This window comes from Quercus robur, chromosome 2 (genome assembly GCF_932294415.1).
Source record: "Quercus robur chromosome 2, dhQueRobu3.1, whole genome shotgun sequence".
Lineage (NCBI taxonomy): Eukaryota > Viridiplantae > Streptophyta > Magnoliopsida > Fagales > Fagaceae > Quercus > Quercus robur.
In genome coordinates, this window is record NC_065535.1 from 30,161,825 (window position 1) to 30,183,466 (window position 21,642).

General features: G+C 38.8%; 1 protein-coding gene across 2 annotated transcripts; it reads left to right on the top strand.

Moving 5' to 3' along the window:
- Positions 1-4,415: 4,415 nt before the first annotated feature.
- LOC126713274 (probable E3 ubiquitin-protein ligase RHA4A) lies at positions 4,416-7,327 on the top strand. 2 transcript variants are annotated; one of them, XM_050412985.1, is made up of 3 exons: positions 4,416-4,774; positions 5,190-5,275; positions 6,727-7,327. In XM_050412985.1, the coding sequence occupies exons 1-3, from the start codon at positions 4,559-4,561 to the stop codon at positions 7,046-7,048; spliced, it is 624 nt and encodes a 207-aa protein (XP_050268942.1). In that variant the 5' UTR covers positions 4,416-4,558; the 3' UTR covers positions 7,049-7,327. The 2 variants fall into 2 exon arrangements, with proteins under 2 accessions (XP_050268942.1, XP_050268941.1); XM_050412984.1 differs by having other exon boundaries at positions 4,420-4,774; positions 6,598-7,327.
- Positions 7,328-21,642: the final 14,315 nt, after the last annotated feature.

The window sequence follows — 21,642 nt, forward strand, 5'->3', positions numbered from 1 at the left end:
AGAGGTAGATGAGGGAGAGGTTTAACCCTTATCTAGATGAGAGTAATGAAAACAAAGAGAGGTAGGAGACAAGACGGGCCATTTTTGTCTGGGAATGAGGCGTGGTGCAGCCAACATAGTGTAATGGTAGTGGCTGGATAGCCGGCAGGCTAGTGGGCAGTCTTGGAAGGACGCCTACAACGAGCCAAAAGCGGTTGAGAGGTAAAAATGATAAATCCTGTCATGGCAGACAGTATAAAAGGCCATAGTTGTGAATAGTGAAATGGGTGGGGGGGGGGGGGAGAACCACGACAAGAAATAGAGATAGAACAAGGAAGAAAATGAGAGAAAAGAAAAGAAGACACAGAAATCAGAGAAAAGCATAAGTGATAGGAATAGAGGCATGCATCAATAGGAGAGGTAAGAGACAAGACAAGCCATTTTTGTCTGGGAATGAGGCGTCGTGCAGCCAACATAGTGTAATAGTAGTGGCTGGACAGCCGGCAGGCCAGTGGGCAGTCTTGGAAACGCCTACAACGAGCCAAAAGCGTTTGAGGGGTAAAAATGGTAAATCCTGTCATGATAGACCGTATAAAAGGCAATAGTTGTGAATAGTGAAAAGGGGGGGGGGGACCACGACAAGAAATAGAGATAGAACAAGAAAGAAAAGGAGAGAAAAGAAAAGAAGAACACAGAAATCAAAGAAAAGTATGAGTGATAAGAATAGAGGCATGCATCAATAGGCTACCCATTTCTCTCCCTCTTGACAGACCCACTCTCTAAGAAGTTAAGAGTTAGAGTTTAAGCCATCTAGGTCATTTTTCCAAAGTTGTTTGTATTATTTGTAAAATGTTATAGTTATCCTGCCGTATTGTGTTTCTTGCTTTAATGTCTGTAATAGTTACTCCTGCTGTGGGCACGCCTTACACTTAAGACTCTTGCCAGGGCGCTTCTATACTAGGATGGCCCAATTTGTGCACAAGCTGGCCTAAGATATGTTTCAGTTAGGCCAATCCAAACTCTCCTACCTTAGAATCACGAGCCATGGTATTGCAGGAGAGATCAAAGCCCAACAACACAAAAAGCCCACAACAACCTTTTAATTAGAGTTATAAGAAAGAAAAAAAATTCACCAAAAGAAAGGAGAGAGAGAGAGAGAGAGAGAGAGAGAGAGAGAGAGAGAGAGTACTCACAATTTTTTGTGTGGAAAAAATATGTATTGAACGGAGGAAATGATATCAAATTTATATAAAATAAAATGGGAAGAAGAATAGTTAAAATATAAGAAAGAGAAAAGGATAAATGAAGTGTAACGGTGAAATAGAGAGTAGTGGGGGAGGTAAAGAGGCAAAGATGGAACGGAAAGGTTGGAGGAAGTGTAACTGTAGGTGTGAACTAATAGGTAGAAGAAGAGGATTTTGTTGTGAGAGTAGTGAGATTTATTGCATACATTAATATATATATATATATATATAGAGAGAGAGAGAGAGAGAGAGAGTCAATGTTGAAAGGAGCTTTTAATATAGACAATAGACAATTAGAGTTTATGATGGCGTGTAGTGCATCACATTGGCCAAAAATAATTAATTTTGCAACACACAATCAATAAAGATGGAAAACCACAAAAAATATATATAGCGACGTGGTCGCTGATGTGGCTCAATAGGAGCGTAGCAACACTAAATGTTACTCTTCAACTTTTAGATATATATAAATAGATTTGTTTGTTGTCACATAATGATCTAATTTCTTGTCCTTAGACCACTGGGGGAAGCTATTTGGACGAAAGCTACACATCAATCATCATTAAGATTTAAGGGTTGTGCCAATGAGCAACAAAACTGATGAATTCAAGGTGATTTAACTCAATCTTTTGTGTGGGGAATATGACAAATCAAGATAAAATTAAGACAAAATCCTGAACTCAAGTGAAAAAGAATGCTTGTTTTTTTATTGTTGAGATTAATATATTCTTTTGTCTGTGTCCTAGGTTATTTGGCCTTTAGTGTATAGCTAATATGAGCAAGCCTCGGAGTTGGGACTGAGGTCTGGTGATGTTAAACATATTAATCTTTAGCATTTGATATAAGTTTTTGTCAAAATCAATTATTTGTAGGTTGTCTTATACATACAAGTCATCACCCACCACAACAAAGGATCCTACCCTCATACGCCAGCAATGATGCTAAAAGTTCTCACAAGGTATATGCAGTTCTGATCTTTTTGGACTAGTAATTTGTGACAAATCTTCATCCACAGCATTTCATAAAGATTCATCCTTCTTGGCAAGCACTAATCATAAAACTACTTTTATTTAATCATAGTAATTGAATCATGAGAGCTTCTAGAGTAAGCTTCTGCCAATGATTTTTAGCTTTGATGCCACATTAGCATGTGTAGATTCAGCATCAGCCGCCACCTAATAGTAATTGGATTCACTTTTTTTCAATTGCACATACAAATCTCCACAGTTGCGAACTTCTAAGGATTACTTCAAAATAAAAGTGAGAGAACTTTGTTCAGTTAAAACACGTGTTAACTAAGCAGCAACATTTTTTCAATAGCTAGAGAATCTGAATAAGTGCTGCTGTCTGAAATCTGATCTCATACCCACTTTCTGATAGAGACTTCACGAGCCACCAGCAACAGAAAGGCCTCCTCAGTTCAAGTTTCGGACACTCAGACATCAAAGGGCATTCTATATATGAAAGATTATAAAGAGAACAAGTTGCACCAAGTAGGATCACAAAATAAAATTTGATACACATTAAAATAGTGCAGATATGTAACAAAAGTTAGTGTTGGTCTCGAATCTTGTATCCTATGAATTATGATGCTTAATGCACTGCTTGTTTAAGTGGCTAATTTAAAGAATGAGTTCGTACATAAGACACAATACAAGATGCTTTGCACTTGGACTCCATGCCACTATTCCTGCTCTAACTGTTGATTTCAACTCAAAATGTTGATTGAATTCTTAATATACACAGATTCTATAAAACTTTGCCATGTCTTGCAAATATAAATATAATTTTCTTCCAAATTGATTTAGAAGAAAATTTCTTTAACCATAGCGACCATTAAATAAATAATCATATAACTAATTTAGATAACTTAATGGCCATGTCATAAAAATTACAGTGTGAATGGAATATTAATCTATTTGGAGGAAAACTTTATTTCCCAGTTATATAATGTAGGAAAAAGTAATAATAAAGAGAACAAATGGCTGGAAATAACTGACAAACTTTATTTGAGTAGTTGATGACTAATGCTGGATTTAGGAATTAAATAATTAACTAATGCGGGATTGAGGAATTGAATAACCACAGTTGTACGCATGAGCACTTGATAGCCATGCTTTATTGATGCCTCAGTGCTTGAATTGATCCCGTGTTTATGTAATGATAAAAAGTTCAAAGGAAAAACATCATCTCTTTGGTGCAATGAATTGCAGGATTTTTCCTTTCATTTCCAAGACGAATAAGTTCTTTAGCTATTTTATACTCAGTAAAGAGAAAAGGCTGGCCCTAATAGCCACTCAAAGTGTAGGGCACACCCTATCTTTTTCCATGTTTCTGTCCCTCACCGTTAACTAAATTTGGGACAATATGTTATTCTTATTCGATTTCTTTTTTTCTTTTTCTTTTTTTTTTTCCCACTTCAACATGTTTGCAGTGATTTGACAAATATTGGACATATAGTAGAATCATTAACATTTAGTGTTATATATGTTTTTTGTTCCAATAATAATAATTGAAAAAACATATATGACACCAAGAAACCTGATGTTCATAGGGGAACATACACGCCTAAGTATATACTAGTGGCCTAAGTATATACTAGTGGCCTTAGTTGCTCTTAAACTGTCAAACCTATAAGGTAGAAATGAGTCAATTTATTGAAGTTAAGTTAAACCAACCTTTCTAACCCAAGAATGGATCCACTAAGAGGGTCAATATTGCATAAATTATAATCATCAGGTTAAGAATAATCAATCTAGATATTCTTTGGCCTAAAGCAGTTAAGATTCACTTACCACTTTCACAAACTTTTTAGCAAGCCAAATATCTCTTTACAAGACACAATTTTGCAGAAGTTAGATCATGGTTATCAATTGCTTTATTGACTAATTTAAAATCTATCAGACAAGACCTTTTTTTCTCTGTTTATAAATATCAACCAAGGAATTTTAAGATTAGCATTAGTCTAAGCACTAATAAAAGAGAATTCATGATTATGTTGGGCCATGCATGAAGGACGAAGACAAACGGGCCTAAGTGCTTGCTGTGGGGGCCTATAATTTAGTGGAGAGTCATGGGCTCTTCCCATCATAGAAAGGGAGAGAATATATGCCATCATGTAACTATGATCCCAAAAGTGCTCTTTGTTTATCATATTTAATTAACAAAGTTTACATTAACTCTTAGTGAGCGTTTCCCAATACAGCAGGAAAGCAATCCTTCAGCATTTCTCTCTCTCTTTGTGCTGGGCATATATAAAAAAAACACTAGAAGATTCTTCTGCATAAATACACTGGCCAAGGCGTTTGCACCTCTTCTGTATCTTAAAAACTCAGATGGGTGTTCCTCAAACTCCAAATCCTCCACACCTTTCTCCGGCACTTCAACTTAAACTTTACCAAGCTTTCATATTCTCAATTCCTATCCTATTTTCCATTATTCTACTTCTCCTGTTTTACTTGTTCTACCTCAAGAGGAGAGCTTCTACTCTCTCATATCCCCCACCTATACTTTCAAGAAGTCCTATTCCAGCTAGTGCATATTTTACCTCGGTAAGATCTCTCTCTCTCTCTCTCTCTCTCTCTCACATACACACAATATTGCATACCCTACATGCAAGCACACATACAAATAGAAAAACAAGTACAATATGGTATCATGTGGTTTTTTTTTTTTTTTTGGTATGTGTCATTGAGTAAAGGTACTTTTTTGTTTGATCTTTGATAATAAGCTCAGTGAATTACCCCAACATGGACAAGGAAAAATGTTATTGTACATGTATGGCATCACTACGGTGATGATGTCAATCATGTACTATAAAATTTGACAGTACTCGTCCTGATCTTTTTCAAAGTTTTCAGGCTATAGAGAGATTCACAGATATTCATATTAGAGTTATACATGATATATAGCTTCTCTTTCAAGCCAATATTTGTCTAATTCTCTTTTGCTTCATATTTTCTACAGCCTTCTCAAGTGGGCTTGAAGGGGGAGATCAAGGACAAGCTTCCAACAATCTTGTTTGATGAGGAATTAAGGACAAAGGAATCACAGTAAGTATTTTTTGTTTTTCCTTTTACCTTTCAGATTTCCCCTATATATTAAATTCAAATAAGATTAGAAAATGACTATCAATTTTACTAAAATAAATTTACAAAGTGAGTGTCATATCAATAACATAATAAAAAAATTTCCTAATTATTATTTTTTGTTTTGTATTTAAAAGTTGATGAGCTAGCTATTAATGTAAGAGTGATGTGGTTGTTGGGCAATTCTTAAATAGTCCGGAAGCAGGACTCTCACAAAAAAAGTGGGCTCCACACTTGGGTCTCACATCCTTTGTGGGAGGCCCAGGACTACCTAAGTTTTTTCTGTGGTTGTTAATCAATTATGCACTACAGCACGTGCACTCGATGGCCTAAAATATATCACATCCGTCAACTTGAAAAGCCCTCTTCATAATAGATGAACGACTGAGAATGACCACTAATTTTTTTTTTCCTTTGTGAACTTCACAAAGGACCTTGATAGTGACATATCCTTGAAACCCCTATAGTCGTTACAGCTTCCAGATAGAATTCAATTCTTTTTCACACGAGTATCTCTAATGACATCCACTATTTTCCTAAAAAGTGCGTTTTAAGTACATTACACGATAAGAGAGTAGAATAGATGAGAGATGACATGTTTGGAGGTTATTAAATATGAATAAAGTTGAAAAGAGAATTGTGCATTTGATCTCAAGATTCTTTAGAAAAAGTATCCCAACTGGATAAGATCAACATCCATTCATGTGCTATATGCAGGGTTTTTCTTTTAGGCATAGGAAGATCTGACTTGCCCTCCATGTTAGGTTGCATTTGATTATTATCTCTATTTGTTGCATGTTTTAAATAACTTTCAGCCAACGTTATCACTTCACCTGTATAGATGATCATGAAGACTGATTAAGTCAATATAAAGTCCAGCAAACACTGACTGCTCATGGATCTCAATTTATATACTTGGTCTGCAAATTGCAGCATAAGTTCTCTAAAGTGCTAAAATGCCAAGGTTGAAACAATCACAACAATTAAACTTACTCTCAAAATGCTAAGTTTAAAAGTTCATTTTTAAAAACGAAGAACTATTTTTGTTAAACAAACATATTACTAAGACCTCAGAATTGGCCGACCCTAACTAATCTATTTAAAAATACATGGCCGACCCAAAATTTTGGGATTAAGGTTTTGTTGTTATTGTTATTATTGTTGTTGTAACATATTAGTAAGACAAAGGAATGTAAGATCAACATTTTGGAAAAGTACTAGCAATTTTTCAGTTGAGGTGTAAGTTGAACTGAATTTAAGAAGATTTTATGATATATTTTTCACAGATGTTGTGTCTGCTTGGGAGAATTCGAGATCAAAGAAGAATTGCTTCAAATCCCATCGTGCAAACATGTGTTTCATGTTGAATGCATTCGTCACTGGCTGCACTCAAATTTAACTTGTCCACTTTGTAGATGCTTGGTCACCCCAACCAAACTTGACAATCCAGCTGCTCCACCTAGTATATCCGAGCCCCTCCAGCAAGATAGCACAACTTCCAACCAGCACACACAGAATGAATCATCAGAACAGCAGCAGCAACAACAACAAGCAGACAGAGCAAGCTCAAATCTTATTAACATTCCAATAGAACATACAACAATAGCTATTGAAGGATCGTCGAGTGAGAATACACGAATAAGGGAAACTGGCAGATTACCTGACTTGTCCAATTGCAGGGAGAATGAGATGGATCATAGTCCAGAATCAGTAGTTCTCCATATCCGAATGCAATAAATTTATGAAGCCTTCTTTTCCAAGTTGGAATAAAGTGATTGACTATACACCAGTTCTGAAGGCATGCAGACAGGTCCATGCCTCTTAAAACATTCACATTTTTTTTTTTGCTGTGTTATTGCTGCTATTCCAACTTTATGAAGGCGGCTATAGTTAGTGTTAGTGAATCAGAGGGAAGATCAGTATAAGTTTTGGAAAGTCTCATTTGAGGTGTGTGTAGTAATTTGCTATTTGTCTTGAAAGAAAAAAAGAGTGCTAGTGCTGGCACAATTATCTTGAGCTCTTTTCTGTAGGGGTAGCCTGATCAAACACAACATAGTAACATAAGTACTGAAAAAATATATATACAATTTAGGCCCCCAACAACTTAAGCAACGGAATAATTGGATTAATTGAACAAATAGTGTGTATTCCAAAAAAATAATTTTACTTAGCAATTCAATCACAAATATAATTACAAGATCTAAAATTAATAATCATCAAAAGAGTAAAAGACAAAAAAAAAAAAAATGATAATCACGTGGAAAACCAATTAACAACCTCTTTGGATTTTTTTTTTAATTACCAAAAAAAAAAAAAAAAAAAAAAAAAAACCCTACTCCAAGGGGATCCAACTTGTAGAAAATTCACTATAGAAGAAATAGTTACAAATTTAAGATCAATCATAATATACAAAACTTTTGTAACCTAGAAATTTCTAGTAATACAACCTCAACAAACACCCTACTTGCGTTCTTACCGCAATGGCCTCAAAACTTTCAGAATTGTAGAATTCTTCTACACGTACTCTCTCCACGAACAAACTTTATCCACTACATAGAAATTTCAAACAACAACAACAACCATTGTCAAAAAACTAACCATGCAGCTGCTTTTCCACTGCAATGGCCTCAGAACTGTAAAATTCTTCTACATGAACTTTCCTCACTAACAAACCTCGTCTGCAACACTAGAACTAATTTGGACAGCAACAACAACCCACTATCGAAAAACTAATTCTGTGGTTTCAAGAGTAACAATTTAGGCAAAGGAGTGAATAAATCACATATTTATTTATTTTTTATTTTTTTTAAGGAATAACGAGAAAGGCTTCTACATTGGCTTGTGCTAACTCTTTCTCTACCTTGAAAATTGTGTTTGTAAAAAAAATTATAAGTTTATGTGAAAGTGATAGACAAACCATACTCTGTTACATAATAATTATGGACAATGATATGATAAAAGGTATAGTCATAGAATTACTTTATTGTAATAGGTAATTTAACACTATACTTACATGTGTTGGTTTCCTTAGTACATTTTAGCTGTGATTAAATAATATGCTCTCAGTTTTGAACATTCTATTCCATTCGTCACATATTTAGAACGAGCCCCTACACAAAATGTGATCAGATGATTATTCCTTTGTTGCCAATATATGGCATAACATTACATGGGTGATGAATTATTCAAGAACTTTATAAAGTAATCGATGAATCCAAACAAGTGGCGTACGAGTCCCCTTATTATTCACATTTTGTGATCATTGCACCAGCAGTTTGGATCATTTGTAGAAAAAAGTCAAAGAAATCTTTTGTCGGCAAACCCCAAGCATGAGAATGAGACAAGAGATCCCTGACATGCAACACATCTATCAGTTCACACAGGCCTCCTTACATTTGATACCGGTACTTATATGTCAATATCGGAAAGTAAATAATTCCAATTGAAGTGGTAGGAAAAAGAAAGGCCCAATATGGCTTAATAACTCATGAAAAAAGAGGCTTAATCATTTCGTTGATAGTTGTGGGTTCTAATCTGCAAAATTGATAAAATCTCTTGTGATTAGAATTTTTTATTTATTTTAAATTGAAGAGGTAGGAAAAAGAGAGGCTCAATATGCCTTAATAACTCATGAAAAAAGAGGCTTAATAATTTCATTGATAGTTGCGGGTTTTAATTTGCATAACTGATAAAATCTCTTGTGATTAGAGTTATTTTATTTTATTTTATTTTTTAAATTGAAGAGGTAGGAAAAAGAGAGGCCCAATATGGCTTAATAACTCATGGAAAAAGGGGTTTAATAATTTCATTGATAGTTGCGGGTTCTAATTTGCACAACTGATAAAATCTCTTGTGATTAAAAAAAAAGCCTCATTGATAGATAGCTAGGATTGACCACATGATCCAATAAAAAAGCTGGTGTGCAGTTTATCACACATGCTGTGGAAGTGTGAATAGAGGGCCTTCTTTTATTTATTTATTAGAGATGTCAAACCAAGCTGTTATAGCTTCTGAGTGATATTTGAATATTTTGGAACTCTAATGGTAATAAACTCTGTGTAGTCCTGTTTTAATGTTTAAGTAAAAAAAAAAAAAAAAAAGGAAAAAAAGAGAAAAGAAAAAAGCATTTTCAGTGATACTATATATCTAAATTATTTCTTTCTTCAATATATATTATATACTATATAATAAAAGTTGGACTTAGAAACCGTGGTTGTGCTAAATGTCTTCACCAAATTGAAGAATTTTTTTTTTTAGATTTTTAGATTTAAAAAAAAAAAATATATATATATATATATATATATATATATATATTTATATATAAAATTTTTCTTCTCTTATAATTTCTAAGTTGATAAAAATCTTAATTTAATTATAATCTAAATTCTAAATATCAAAAATTTTTCCCCTCTTTTCACGTGTATATATATGGTTCATTTTTTATGGGATAGCTTTGTAACTATCCTAAAGGACCTAAACTACATTAAAAGAAACTCCTAAAAAAACTACATTAAAAAAAAAATTTTAATTAAATGTACAATATAAGAGGGAAGGCATAAGTTTGAGTTTAAGTTAAATTTTATCAACTAAAAAATTGCAGTAATTTTTTTAGATAAAAACATCACAACCTATTTTTTTTTCCCCTCTTTTCATGTGTATATATTTTTTTTTTTTTTTTTTTTTTTTTTTTTTTATGGGATAGTTTTGTAACTATCCTAAAGGACCTAAACTACATAAAAAGAAACCCCTAAAAAAAATTACATCAATAAAATTTTAAAAAATTAAACATACAATATGATGAGAGGGAAGGCATAAGTTTGAGTTTAAGTTAAACTCTATCAACTAAAAAATTGTAGTAATTTTTTTAGATAGAAACGACACAACCTAATTGTTCTTATCAACTTTCTCCAAAAAAAAAAAAAAAAGTTATTCTTATCAACTTTTTCTCTATTGTTTTATTAATTTTTTAGATAAATACAAAAGCTTAATTGTGAATATGAAATTTTTTTAGAGATAATGAAGTAACACTACTACCACAAATATAATTTTATTGGGAAAAAATGTAATTACATAAATAGTGTTTTATATGTAATAGGTTTTTCTTTATTCTTATCTTCTCCTTCTATAATATATCCTCTTCTTCTATAATATATCTTATTCTTAGTGGAATAAAACTTACACCAAATTGTGAATCCTCAAATCCCTAAGGAAACGTCTCTTCCTCTAGCAACACAGGTATGTATTTCTTTTATTTTTTTGTTTGTTTGTTTGTTTTCACAAAGTTGCATCCTAATTCATGAGTAGGGAGCAATAAATTCGATGAAAATAATAAATAGAGCCTTTAGGTAAATCTATAAATGTTATTTTTTACGAGTGTATGTCTTTGGTATGTGTATGCATATATATTGCGTCTTATATTGTTTATAGGACCTTTTGCTTTCTATACTTTGTGTTGTCTTACTCTTATTATAAGCTAGAAGCCTAGAACTTGCATTTTATGAATTTGGAATGACAAATTTTTAAACTCTTTTAAGAAAGGTAGATTCATATGTTCGCTTGCTTTCTAAATCATGAGTTATTCTCTTTTGATAAATAATTCTCATATATATATATATATATATATAGACAAATACGTACATGTTGTGGTGGTTACCTAATGATGTACAATATATTTTATTCAAACACACTGCATATATTATGTATTAATTTAATTAATTTAGAGTTTCAAGTTTCTCACTACTTAATTAGTAGAGTATTTCATAAATAAACCCCCTTTTTTACATTCAATTCTAATTAAATTTTTATTTTTTATAATCTATATTTAACATTAAAATATATATATTTTAATTTATATATGATTTTTTATCAAGGCATTTAATTTACATATGATTTTTTTATTAAACTGTGCATCACACTGGCATAATACTAGTGTGGGGGCCGGTCAGTCACTAAAATTATTAAGGTCAAGTTAATTGGGCTTGTGACCCATCCGAGGATGCAAATCTGTCCGAGGAGGCCCATGTCAGATTATAGGGGTAACCAAACGAAAGAAAGAGTGAATATCACGAAAGGTGAGTTCAATATTCGTCCGAGGACAAAATCCTTCTCGGCATTATGAGTCTGAGGACGATTAGAACGCCATCTTGTTACAAACGTACTTCGGAGCTACGTCACCACTAAAAGTGGGATAAGGGACCAAGGGTAAGAAAGAGAAGGCAAACAAATATCTATAACAACAGCTGCCTCCGCATTAATTGCCTCTCAACCAACTCTCTGGCCGCATTAATGTGGAGGTGATGCCTGAACAGTGATGAAGCAGCCTTACAGCTGCTAGTAGAAGGTTCCAGAAGGTGTTAGATGGGACAGAAAGAGATCCCCTGAACCCAACCTACACGTGTGTGGTGAAGATGGTATGAAGAGGGTAGTATATAACATGAAAGAAAAGCATACAGAGAAAAAGATCGGAACATAAAGAAAGACACAAAGAACACTCAGGAAAAAAGCTTAGAAACCAAAGAACTTTACTTGTTTCAAGAAAAGCAAATTGTTATATCGGTTTTAATCCATCTATAAATGTGAGGTTGAATCGTTTTACTTTTAAAAGTTAATCTAGTTTTTGAACACCCACGCTCTACAAATTTTATTGTTTGGGCCTTTAACGTACAAACCCAAGACCAGTTTGGGATCGTTACAAATTGAGTCCTTACAATTGGCGTCGTCTGTGGGAAAAACTTATTTTAACTTAAAAGAACTCCGGTGCAACGTTTATGATGGAGGAAGCAGGTCCACATCACTACGCGGCGGGACCACATCAGGAAGATGCCAACCCGCACCAGGCAGAGTCAAGGGGCTCCTAGCATGGTGATCCCCATCAGAGTCCTGAACGGAGAGAAGGCCGTGAGGGGAGTGTGCGCACAACTCATACCACTAAAAGTCACTCTCGTGGGAAGAGTCACGTCTCCCATGCAAAGCATGATGGGAATCTGCAACGTGAGATTGCCGATTTAAAGAGAGAGTTGTGTCATGCCTGGCGAGAACGCTCTCCACCTTGCTCCGATCCATCATCCGAGGAGTCGGATGGAGCTAGTTATAGGCAGAGATCAAGAACTCCGCCTAGTGAGACTTTCTCTTATGAAGAGGAGCACGACCATCGGCATAGGCACAGAAGCCCACCTAGCAGGGGCTTGGGTAACAATGCCATGAACAAAGCATTGAGCCAAGTTTCCAAATCACCTTCACGAGGAATATAGAAGATGCAGTTCTACCTCGGTGATTCCACCAGCCCACGTTCTCCCTGTATGATGGCCGGTCGGACCCAGTAGAACATGTAAGCCATTTTAGCCAGAAAATGGCTATCTACTCCAGGGATGAGGCCTTGATGTGCAAGGTTTTTCCATCAAGTTTGGATCTGGTGGCGATGAAATGGTTCAACGGCTTAAGGGCCAATTCTATTGAGTCCTTCAAAAAGCTGACCCGAGCTTTTGGCGCTCGCTTTATCACATGCAGCAGGGTTCCTCGGCCTTTGGGATCCTTGCTGACTATGTCCATATGAGAGGGCGAGACTCTCAAAACTTATTCGGATAGGTACTGGGAAATGTTTAATGAAATAGAAGGAAAGTACGATGACGTGGTCATAAGTACTTTCAAAGCTGGCCTCCCAGCCGATCACGATTTAAGGAAATCCCTGATGGGTAAACCTGTTACCAGTGTACACCAGTTGATGGACATGATTGATAAGTACAGAAGAGTAGAGGAGGATCAACTTCAAGGAAAAGGAAAGGCCAAGGTAATCCCTCAAGAGAGGAGGGATTTCAGGTCGGACCGTTATAACAATAATCGACCCCGGAAAGACTTCGCCTGGCAGTCGGGTTCTGCGGACACCCAGGTGGTTAATGCAGTGTTTTGAGAGCCGGTGCAATAGGTTCTGGAGAAGATAAAGAATGAACCCTTTTTCAACTGGCCGAACAAAATGGTGGGAGAGCCTAGGAAACGCAACCTGAGCCTATATTGCCACTATCATCAGGATCATGGGCACACCACGAAAAATTGCAGGAATTTATGGGACCATTTGGAACAGTTGGTCCGAGAAGGGAAATTAAAACAACTCTTGCATCATTCCAGTGGTAGGGCAAGTCAAACAGGCTCGGAGATGCGTGGGGACGCTTCTTCAAGACTTCCCCTTGGTACGATCAACGTTATTTTTGCTGCTTCGGGGAGGATTGGATCTTGCCCTTCCAGGGTACTGTCGGTGTTCCGACCTCTGGCCGAGGATCATTCCCAAGCGTCGAAGAGAGCCAGAGTGGATGTCCCTCTAATTCTTGGCTTCTCAGATGATGACAAGGTTGGAACCATACAGCCCCATGATGATGCTTTGGTGGTCATGCTGAGAATTGGTGGATATGATGTCAAAAGGGTGATGGTAGATCAAGGTAGCGTTGTGGATATAATGTATCCAAATTGTATAAGGGGCTAGGTTTGAAGCCAGAGGATTTAGTAACCTACCGCTCCCCTCTAGTAAGTTTTGAGGGAAGGATGTTCGCTCCCAAAGGATTGATCAGACTACATGTGCAAGCCGGTATGGATGTGGTGGAGGTGGATTTTATCGTCGTAGATGTTTTCTCTCCATACACGGCTATTATGGGCAGACCTTGGCTTCATACCCTGGGAGCGGTCTTGTCTACTTTACATCAGAAAGTGAAGTACCCATCCGGAGGCCAAATATTGGAGATAGTAGGAAGCCAAGTGGCAGCTCGGCAATGCCTGGCAGCGGCTATACAACATCGGTCAGAGGCAGAGACCTCGGCTATGGCCGATAATGAATTATAGCAATTAAAACCCCCAATATTACCCTTAAATATGTCAGCCGACAAGGTAAAGTGTGAAGATTTGGAAAGGGCAACTGTTACTGATGATCTGGAAAAATTCTTCTAGGTCGGGGCTAAATTGCCTTTTCAAGAGAAGGAAAGGTCGCTGGAGTTCCTCCGAGCAAATGTAGACGTGTTTGCATGGAATCCGTATGAAGCCCTAGGTGTGGACCCAAATTTCATTTGTCATCGACTCAACGTGAATCCCGCCGTTATTCCCAGAAGACAGCCACCTCGGCGACCATCGAAAGAGCATGCTGAGGCTGTTAGGAGTGAGGTGGCCAAGCTCAAACAGGCTGGGGCTATCAAGGAAGTTTTTTATCCTCAATGGTTAGACAATACAGTGGTGGTAAAAAAGAAGACAGGAAAGTGGCGAGTGTGCGTGGACTTCACGGACCTCAATAAGGCTTGTCCCAAGGATCCATTTCCCATGCCGAAGATAGATCAGTTGGTGGATGCAACCGTGGGTCATTCAAGGATGAGTTTCTTGGATGCCTTCCAAGGATATCACCAAATACCGCTGGCCTCGGACGATCAGTAGAAGGCTGCTTTTGTCACCCCTATTGGGAACTACCATTACAAAGTGATGCCCTTTGGTTTGAAAAACGCTGGATCTACCTACCAACGGATGATGACTAAAATGTTCGAACCACAACTTGGTAGAAGCATTGAGGTTTATATCGATGACATGGTTGTGAAGAGTAAAGTGGTGTCCGAGCATATGGAAGATCCCACGAATATCTTCGGGATACTGAGAAAATATAAGTTACGCTTGAATGCTTCAAAGTGCTCTTTTGGTGTAGGCTCCAGGAAGTTCTTGGAGTATATGGTGACTCATAGAGGAATTGAAGTGAACCCAGATCAGATTAAAGCCATTAACGATTTACAAGCACCTCGGAATCCAAAAGAAGTGCAGAAACTGACTGGAATAATAGCTACTTTGAACCGATTTATTTCTAGATCAGTCGAGAGATGTCGTCCCTTTTTTCGTCTATTGCATAAGTGGCAAGGATTTGAATGGACCGAGGAGTGTGCTATGGCGTTCCAACAGTTGAAAGAATACCTGTCCAGGCCGTCTATCATGTCTAGTCCTGAGGTGGATGAGGTATTGTTTGCTTATCTAGCAGTTGCCCCTCATGCAGTTAGTTTTGTCTTAATACGAGAGGACAGTGGTGTCCAAAGGCCAGTTTACTATGTAAGCAAGTCCCTTCATGAGGCTGAGATGAGATACTTGTCATTGGAAAAGGCCATCTTGGCGGTGGTCCATGCAACACGTAAACTTCCGCATTATTTTCAAGCCCATACTGTGGTTATCTTGATTCAGCTACCTCTCAAGTCCACACTAAGAAGTGCAGACTACACTGGAAGAATTGCTAAATGGGGCACAATTCTAGGTGCTTTCGATATCAAGTACATGCCTCGCACCTCTGTGAAAGGCCAAGTCCTTACTGATCTGGTGGCTGAGTTCGCCGAGTGCCCAGAAGAAGTTAACATGGATGAAAAATCGGTTAGCCTAATATCCACACAAGGCGGATTCTCTTGGAGGGTGTACGTGGATGGGGCAGCAAACCAACGGGGAGCAGGGTTGGGATTAGTTTTGATATCCCCCGAAGAGGTCATCATTGAGAAGTCCTTGAGGTTAGGATTCTCGACTACTAACAATGAAGCGGAATACAAAATTTTGTTGATGGGAATGAGTATGGTCCAGAAAATGGGCGGAAAGGTAGCAGAATTATTCTCGGATTCAAAATTGGTAGTCGGACAAGTGAAAGGAGAACTGGAGGCTCGAGATCCAAGAATGCAGGGGTATTTGAGCCAAGTTAAGCGTATGCAAACGAAGTTTGAGTCTTTCGACTTGTCACATATTCCTCGAGGTGAAAATACTCACGCCGACTCCTTGGCAACCCTTGCCACCTCCTCGGTACGAAATTTTCCTCGGCTGATCATCGATGAAGATTTGCATACCCCCACCTCACCAGAAAATGACGTTTGCCAAGTTTATCAAGCTAGTCTAGCGCCGAGCTGGATGGATCCCATATTGAAACCTTGAAAGTGATGTCCTGCTCGAAGAGAAAGTAGAAGTTGAGAAAATACGGAGGAAAGCTCCTTGGTACTGGTTATCTAAGGACAAAAAGTTATACAAACAGTCTTTCTTTGGGCCGTACTTGCTCTGTGTACCTCCTGAGACGTCAGAGTCAACCCTAGAAGAGCTGTATGAAGGTATTTGTGGAAGTCATACAGGGGGAAGGTCTCTATCACACCGAGCCATCACATAAGGATATTGGTGGCCAAATATGCAGAAGGAAGTGCAGGAGTATGTTAGAAAATGTAACCAGTGCCAAAGATTCGCTCCAAATATCCACCAACCAGGAGGAATTCTTAACCCTCTCTCCAGCCCTTGGCCTTTTGCTCAATGGGGGCTGGACATTGTCGGCCCTTTTCCTAAATCCCCAGGAAACAAAAGGTATTTGTTGGTCGGCACAGATTACTTCACTAAATGGGTCGAAGCTGAACCCTTGGCCAACATCAGAGACGTAGATGTTAAGAATTTTATTTGGAGGAATATTGTCACGTGATTTAGAACTCCACGCGCTCTTGTCTCGGATAATGGACTTCAATTTGATAGCAATGCCTTTAGGCAATACTGTTCAGACTTGGGTATAAGAAACAGATACTCTACTCCGGCTTATCCTCAAGGGAATGGGCAAGCTGAAGCTGTTAACAAAGTAATAGTCAATGGGCTTAAGAAGAGGCTGGATGATGCAAAAGGAAAATGGGTAGAAGAATTGCCACATGTTCTCTGGACATATCGAACAATGCCCCGACGTTCAACGGGGGAGACTCCCTTTTCCATGACCTATGGAGCCGAGGCCGTCATCCCTCTGGAAACTGGATTCCTAACGTTAAGGACCAGTACATTTTCCTTGGATAATAACGATGGGATGTTGGAAAAAAGTTTGGACTTGATCGAAGAGTGAAGGGAGAGCGCGATGGTCCAATTGGCTTACTACTAGCATAAACTCAAGTAAGGCTATGATAGTAATGTGAAGCTGAGGCCGTTAGCCGTAGGAGATCTGGTGCTGAGGAAAGTTCTGGGGACCACCAAGAATCCAAATTGGGGAAACCTGGGGCCTAATTGGGAAGGGCCTTATCGGATTACTTCAGTAGCCGGAATAGGAGCCTATTATCTAGAAGATCTAGATGAAAAAGCTATACTTTATCCTTAGAATGTAAATAATCTCAAGAGGTATTATTATTAATAAAAGTAGTTCAATTTGAGTTTTTCTTTTAGTTTATGTTAACCATGCATCCTATGTTCCTACAACCTGTGACACGTATTGAAGTGTTGAACAGAAACTAAGTTATGTCAGGTCCTAGGATCACAAATTTAGTAGAAATTAACACCCTATGATATGTGTTGAAGTGCTAAACAGAAACCAGGTTATGTCAGGTCCTCGGATCGCATACTTAGTGGAAATTAACATCTTGTAATATGTGCTGAAGTGTGAAATAAAAACTAAGTTATGTTAGGTCCTCGGATCACAAACTTAGTGAAAATTAATGCCCTACAGTATCTACTGAAGTCTTAAATAGGAATCTATGAATATCATCTGAATGTACAATCGAAGTACTGAGGACCTAACTCCATTCAACCTTTGAACTTTCCATCAAGTTTCAATTAGCTAGGAAGAATACGCATGAATCTAAAATGTCTCCTTGAGACTTCGGAGTATTAATGCTTATCACCCATTTCTAATTGCCAATTAGTGATATTTATAAGTACTACTTCCCCATGTAAACAAAAGATAGTCAAAATGAATCCATCCAAATTACAATAAAACGGTGAACAAGTGCGAAAATAACGTAAAGCAGCAATAACAATAGGCAAATAAAACATAAGAATCCTTACAAAATTTCTAATTAGATTACAAAACAAGTCCTATTTTTTCAATTTAATGTGGATCTTTGGAGCTTGGCTGGTTGGTTTGTCTGCCTCCGCAGTGGTGACTTCCCTTTTATCCTTAGTAGCTCCCTCAGCTGGCAAGACTGTGGAGGTCAAATCCTGTTGAAAACTTGGGGAGGCCACCTCTGCCTCAGAAGTAGCTGCAGTCTTGTCCGAGGAAGCTTCTGAAGGGGCAGTATCCTCTTCAGTTGGGTCTGGCTGGTTAGGAGGGGGAAGACCTGAAGGCAAAACCTCCTCATTGGGATTAACGGTTGAGGGATTGGTTTCAGCTTGAGGGGTTGAAGTATCTGAGGGACGGATCGCTTCAGGATAAAATACATTCTCTGGCCTCCTTAACTCGGACGAAGCCTCAACCCCAGCTCGGTTAAGGGCCTTATCCCAAGTTTTGGCATAGTAGATGCAGCACCCCGTTGGAACTTCAGCTCGTAAAGCCTCCTCAGTCTCAGCTATACCGACCTCATAGCTTCTCTACTCAGCTTTATTCATTGCCTGTTCGACCTCAGTTTTTGTTTTCTCGGCTTCCTCCCTGGACTTTTCAGCTTGCTCCCTCAGTTTTTGGGTTTCCTCCGAGTGCTTCCTAAGAGCTAGAACTTGTTCCCGAGCCTTCTTCAGTTCGACATTCGCCTCATGCAAGCGGTTCCCCTGGTCCTCGGCCTGCTTTTGATAGCCTTCCAGGGCCAACTCGGCGCTCTTGCGAGTTTGCTCCTCAACAAGTAACTTTTTCTTCGCATCGGCCAAGTCCTGCTCAGATTTGGACAAAGTCTGTACAGCCGTTGCCCGTTTCTTCCTTTCATCATCTAGCTGATTGGAGCAGATATTGAACATCTCATCCAGCTTGAAAGTATTTTGGATAATTTGTAGGAAAGAGGTTAACACTATAGTCAGTAAAAAGTACATATTGGTGAGTAATGATCACAAAAAGAAAAAAGAAAAGAGTCAGCTTCTTACCATGCCCAAGTATCTTTTATTATCGAGGATGAGTTCATTCTTCCTCACATTCTTTATTTCGGCCATATCTCTTGGGAGCAACAAAGTCTCCTTTATGGCCGAGGCTATGTGACACCCTATGCCACTGTTGAAGTCCCTTATAGATGCATCATCTCGTAGGGGCTCCCCGCCGTGCATAGGTGCTGGCAACCATACTTATGGCTTAGAAAGTTGGGAGTCAGACCTCTCCTGGCCTCACGAAACTTGGTGTCTGGTTTTTTGTTGCTTTGCAGCTCGTTGGACGTCCTTTTCGCGAGTAGGACGAGACTTGCCAACGTCTACCACCTTCTTGCCCTTCTGCTCCCTGCACCTTTTTAACTCGGCAGCATCAGGACGGGCTGGCTGGAGACGTTGACGAAAAGGCTGGTGAGGAGCAGGAGGAGGAGACCTAGTGGGAAGAGATGAAGTCTGGGATTGTGTTGATTTTGCCGGTGCACTCATCCTGGGCTGACCTTTCATCAACTTCAGCAAGCTTCTTTGGGGCTTCCTTTGTATCCCCATCTCGTCAGGATCTTCTCCGGAGTGTATGGATTGATCAAAAATCCCAAAGCCGTCCGAGGAGTCAGAGAGTTCTATAGCTTCTTCCTTTCTCTGTCCTACTTCCTCTTCTCTAAGGGTAAGCTGGGACGAAGAGGCTCCTACCGAGACGTTGGATACGAAAAGAGGCTCGGTACGGGATGTATATTGGGGAAGTGGAATACCTTCTGGGACAATGAACCCTTTGTAGGCAACACTGATACGGTGAAGCCGAGGATCGTGGGCTCTGATCACGCACTTCGGCGCCTGGAAAGCAAACGATAAGGGGGTATAGCCGAGGATTAAATGTGCTGCCCGGAGTTGGTCGTCAGCTTCGTTCACGTATATCTCGTCTTTCAATACCTTGTCCAAGCTCGCCTTATTGACTAACTTAGGGTTGGGCTTTGTGTAATGTCTATCTGCAAAACCATTGAATTGAAGCGAAGCGTTGTTAGAGATAGGAATACCAAGACAAAAAAAACAAAATGTATGTGTAAATCAAACGTTATGGATCTATGACTACACTCCCACCTGGTACTTCTTCCACCGTGGGGCATGGCAGACCATTATGCCATTCCCCAGAGAAGATAAGGAAATCCTCCTTTAGGTTCTTGTTTGAAGTGGGAAGGCACTGAATCAGCCTCACCTCGGGATATCTCGACTTGAGATAATACCCCTGCCCGGTCAAGTGATGGAGATTGTACACCCAATTCACGTCATGGTGGGTCAGTTTTAGGTCCATCCTCTCGTTCAAAGCATCTATACTTCCCAGGACCCTAAACATGTTTGGGGCACACTGGGTAGGGGATAACTTAAAGAAACTAAGGTAGTCCCTAGTAATACTACCCATGGGGATGGTCATCCCGCCTTCTATGAAGGAAATCATGGGAATAACCACTTCCCCTGTTTGTTTAGCGTTGACTCATTCCCCTTGGGCTGCGTACCTTATACCCACCGTGGAGGGGATCCTATAATTAGAGCAGAAATTTCTGATACCTTCCTCGGACTCAACTAGACATCGAAATGGACTCTTCTTTTTCCCCATTTTTCTAGAGGATTTAGTAGAGAAATTAACGAGTTTAAGATAAAAGTGGTAAAGATTTTGAGAAGATTTACAGGTTTGAAAGAGGGACCTCGGACAAGATGTGATTATTTGTAGACGCCAAGAAGATGACGAAAAAGGAGAAAGGCAAGTTCAGTGTATGAGCTCTGGAATTGTGTGGTCACCGAAGTTAAGAAAGAGAATTGATTTGAGAACGCCTTTATAGTCGTGTAGAAATTGTGAGCAGTAAAATTCCCGCTCGCGAAACGAGATAGGCCCTTTACCGTTCGATTTACATCTCATCATCGAATGTGGGAGACAAGGGCGTCGCCAAAATTTAATGCTGCCAAGATTCGGATGCTGAAGCATCAGAAGCATGCCCCAAAACATGAATGGGTATAGGCTTATGACGTCAAAATCCATCTTTTCTCCCGAGGAGTCGAAAAGCAAGATTTTGAGGGGCTATTGTAGGGGCCGGTCAGTCACTAAAATTATTAAGGTCAAGTTAATTGGGCCTGTGGCCCATCCGAGGATTCAAATCTGTTCGAGGAGGCCCATGTTAGATTGTAGGGGTAACCAAACAAAAGAAAGAGTGAATATCATGAAAGGTGAGTTCAATATTTGTCCGAGGACAAAATCATTCTCGGCAATATGAGTCCGAGGACGATTAGAACGCCATCTTGTTACAAACGTACTTCGGAGCTACGCCACCACTAAAGGTGGGATAAGCGACCAAGGGTAAGAAAGAAAAGGCAAATAAATATCTATAACAATAGCTGCCTCCGCATTAATTGCCTCTCAACCAACTTTTTGGCAGCATTAATGTGGAGGTGATGCCTGAACAGTGATAAAGCAGCCTTACAGCTGCTAGTAGGAGGTTCCAGAAGATGTTAGATGGGACAGAAAGAGATCCCCTGAACCCAACCAACACGTGTGTGGTGAAGATGGTATGAAGAGG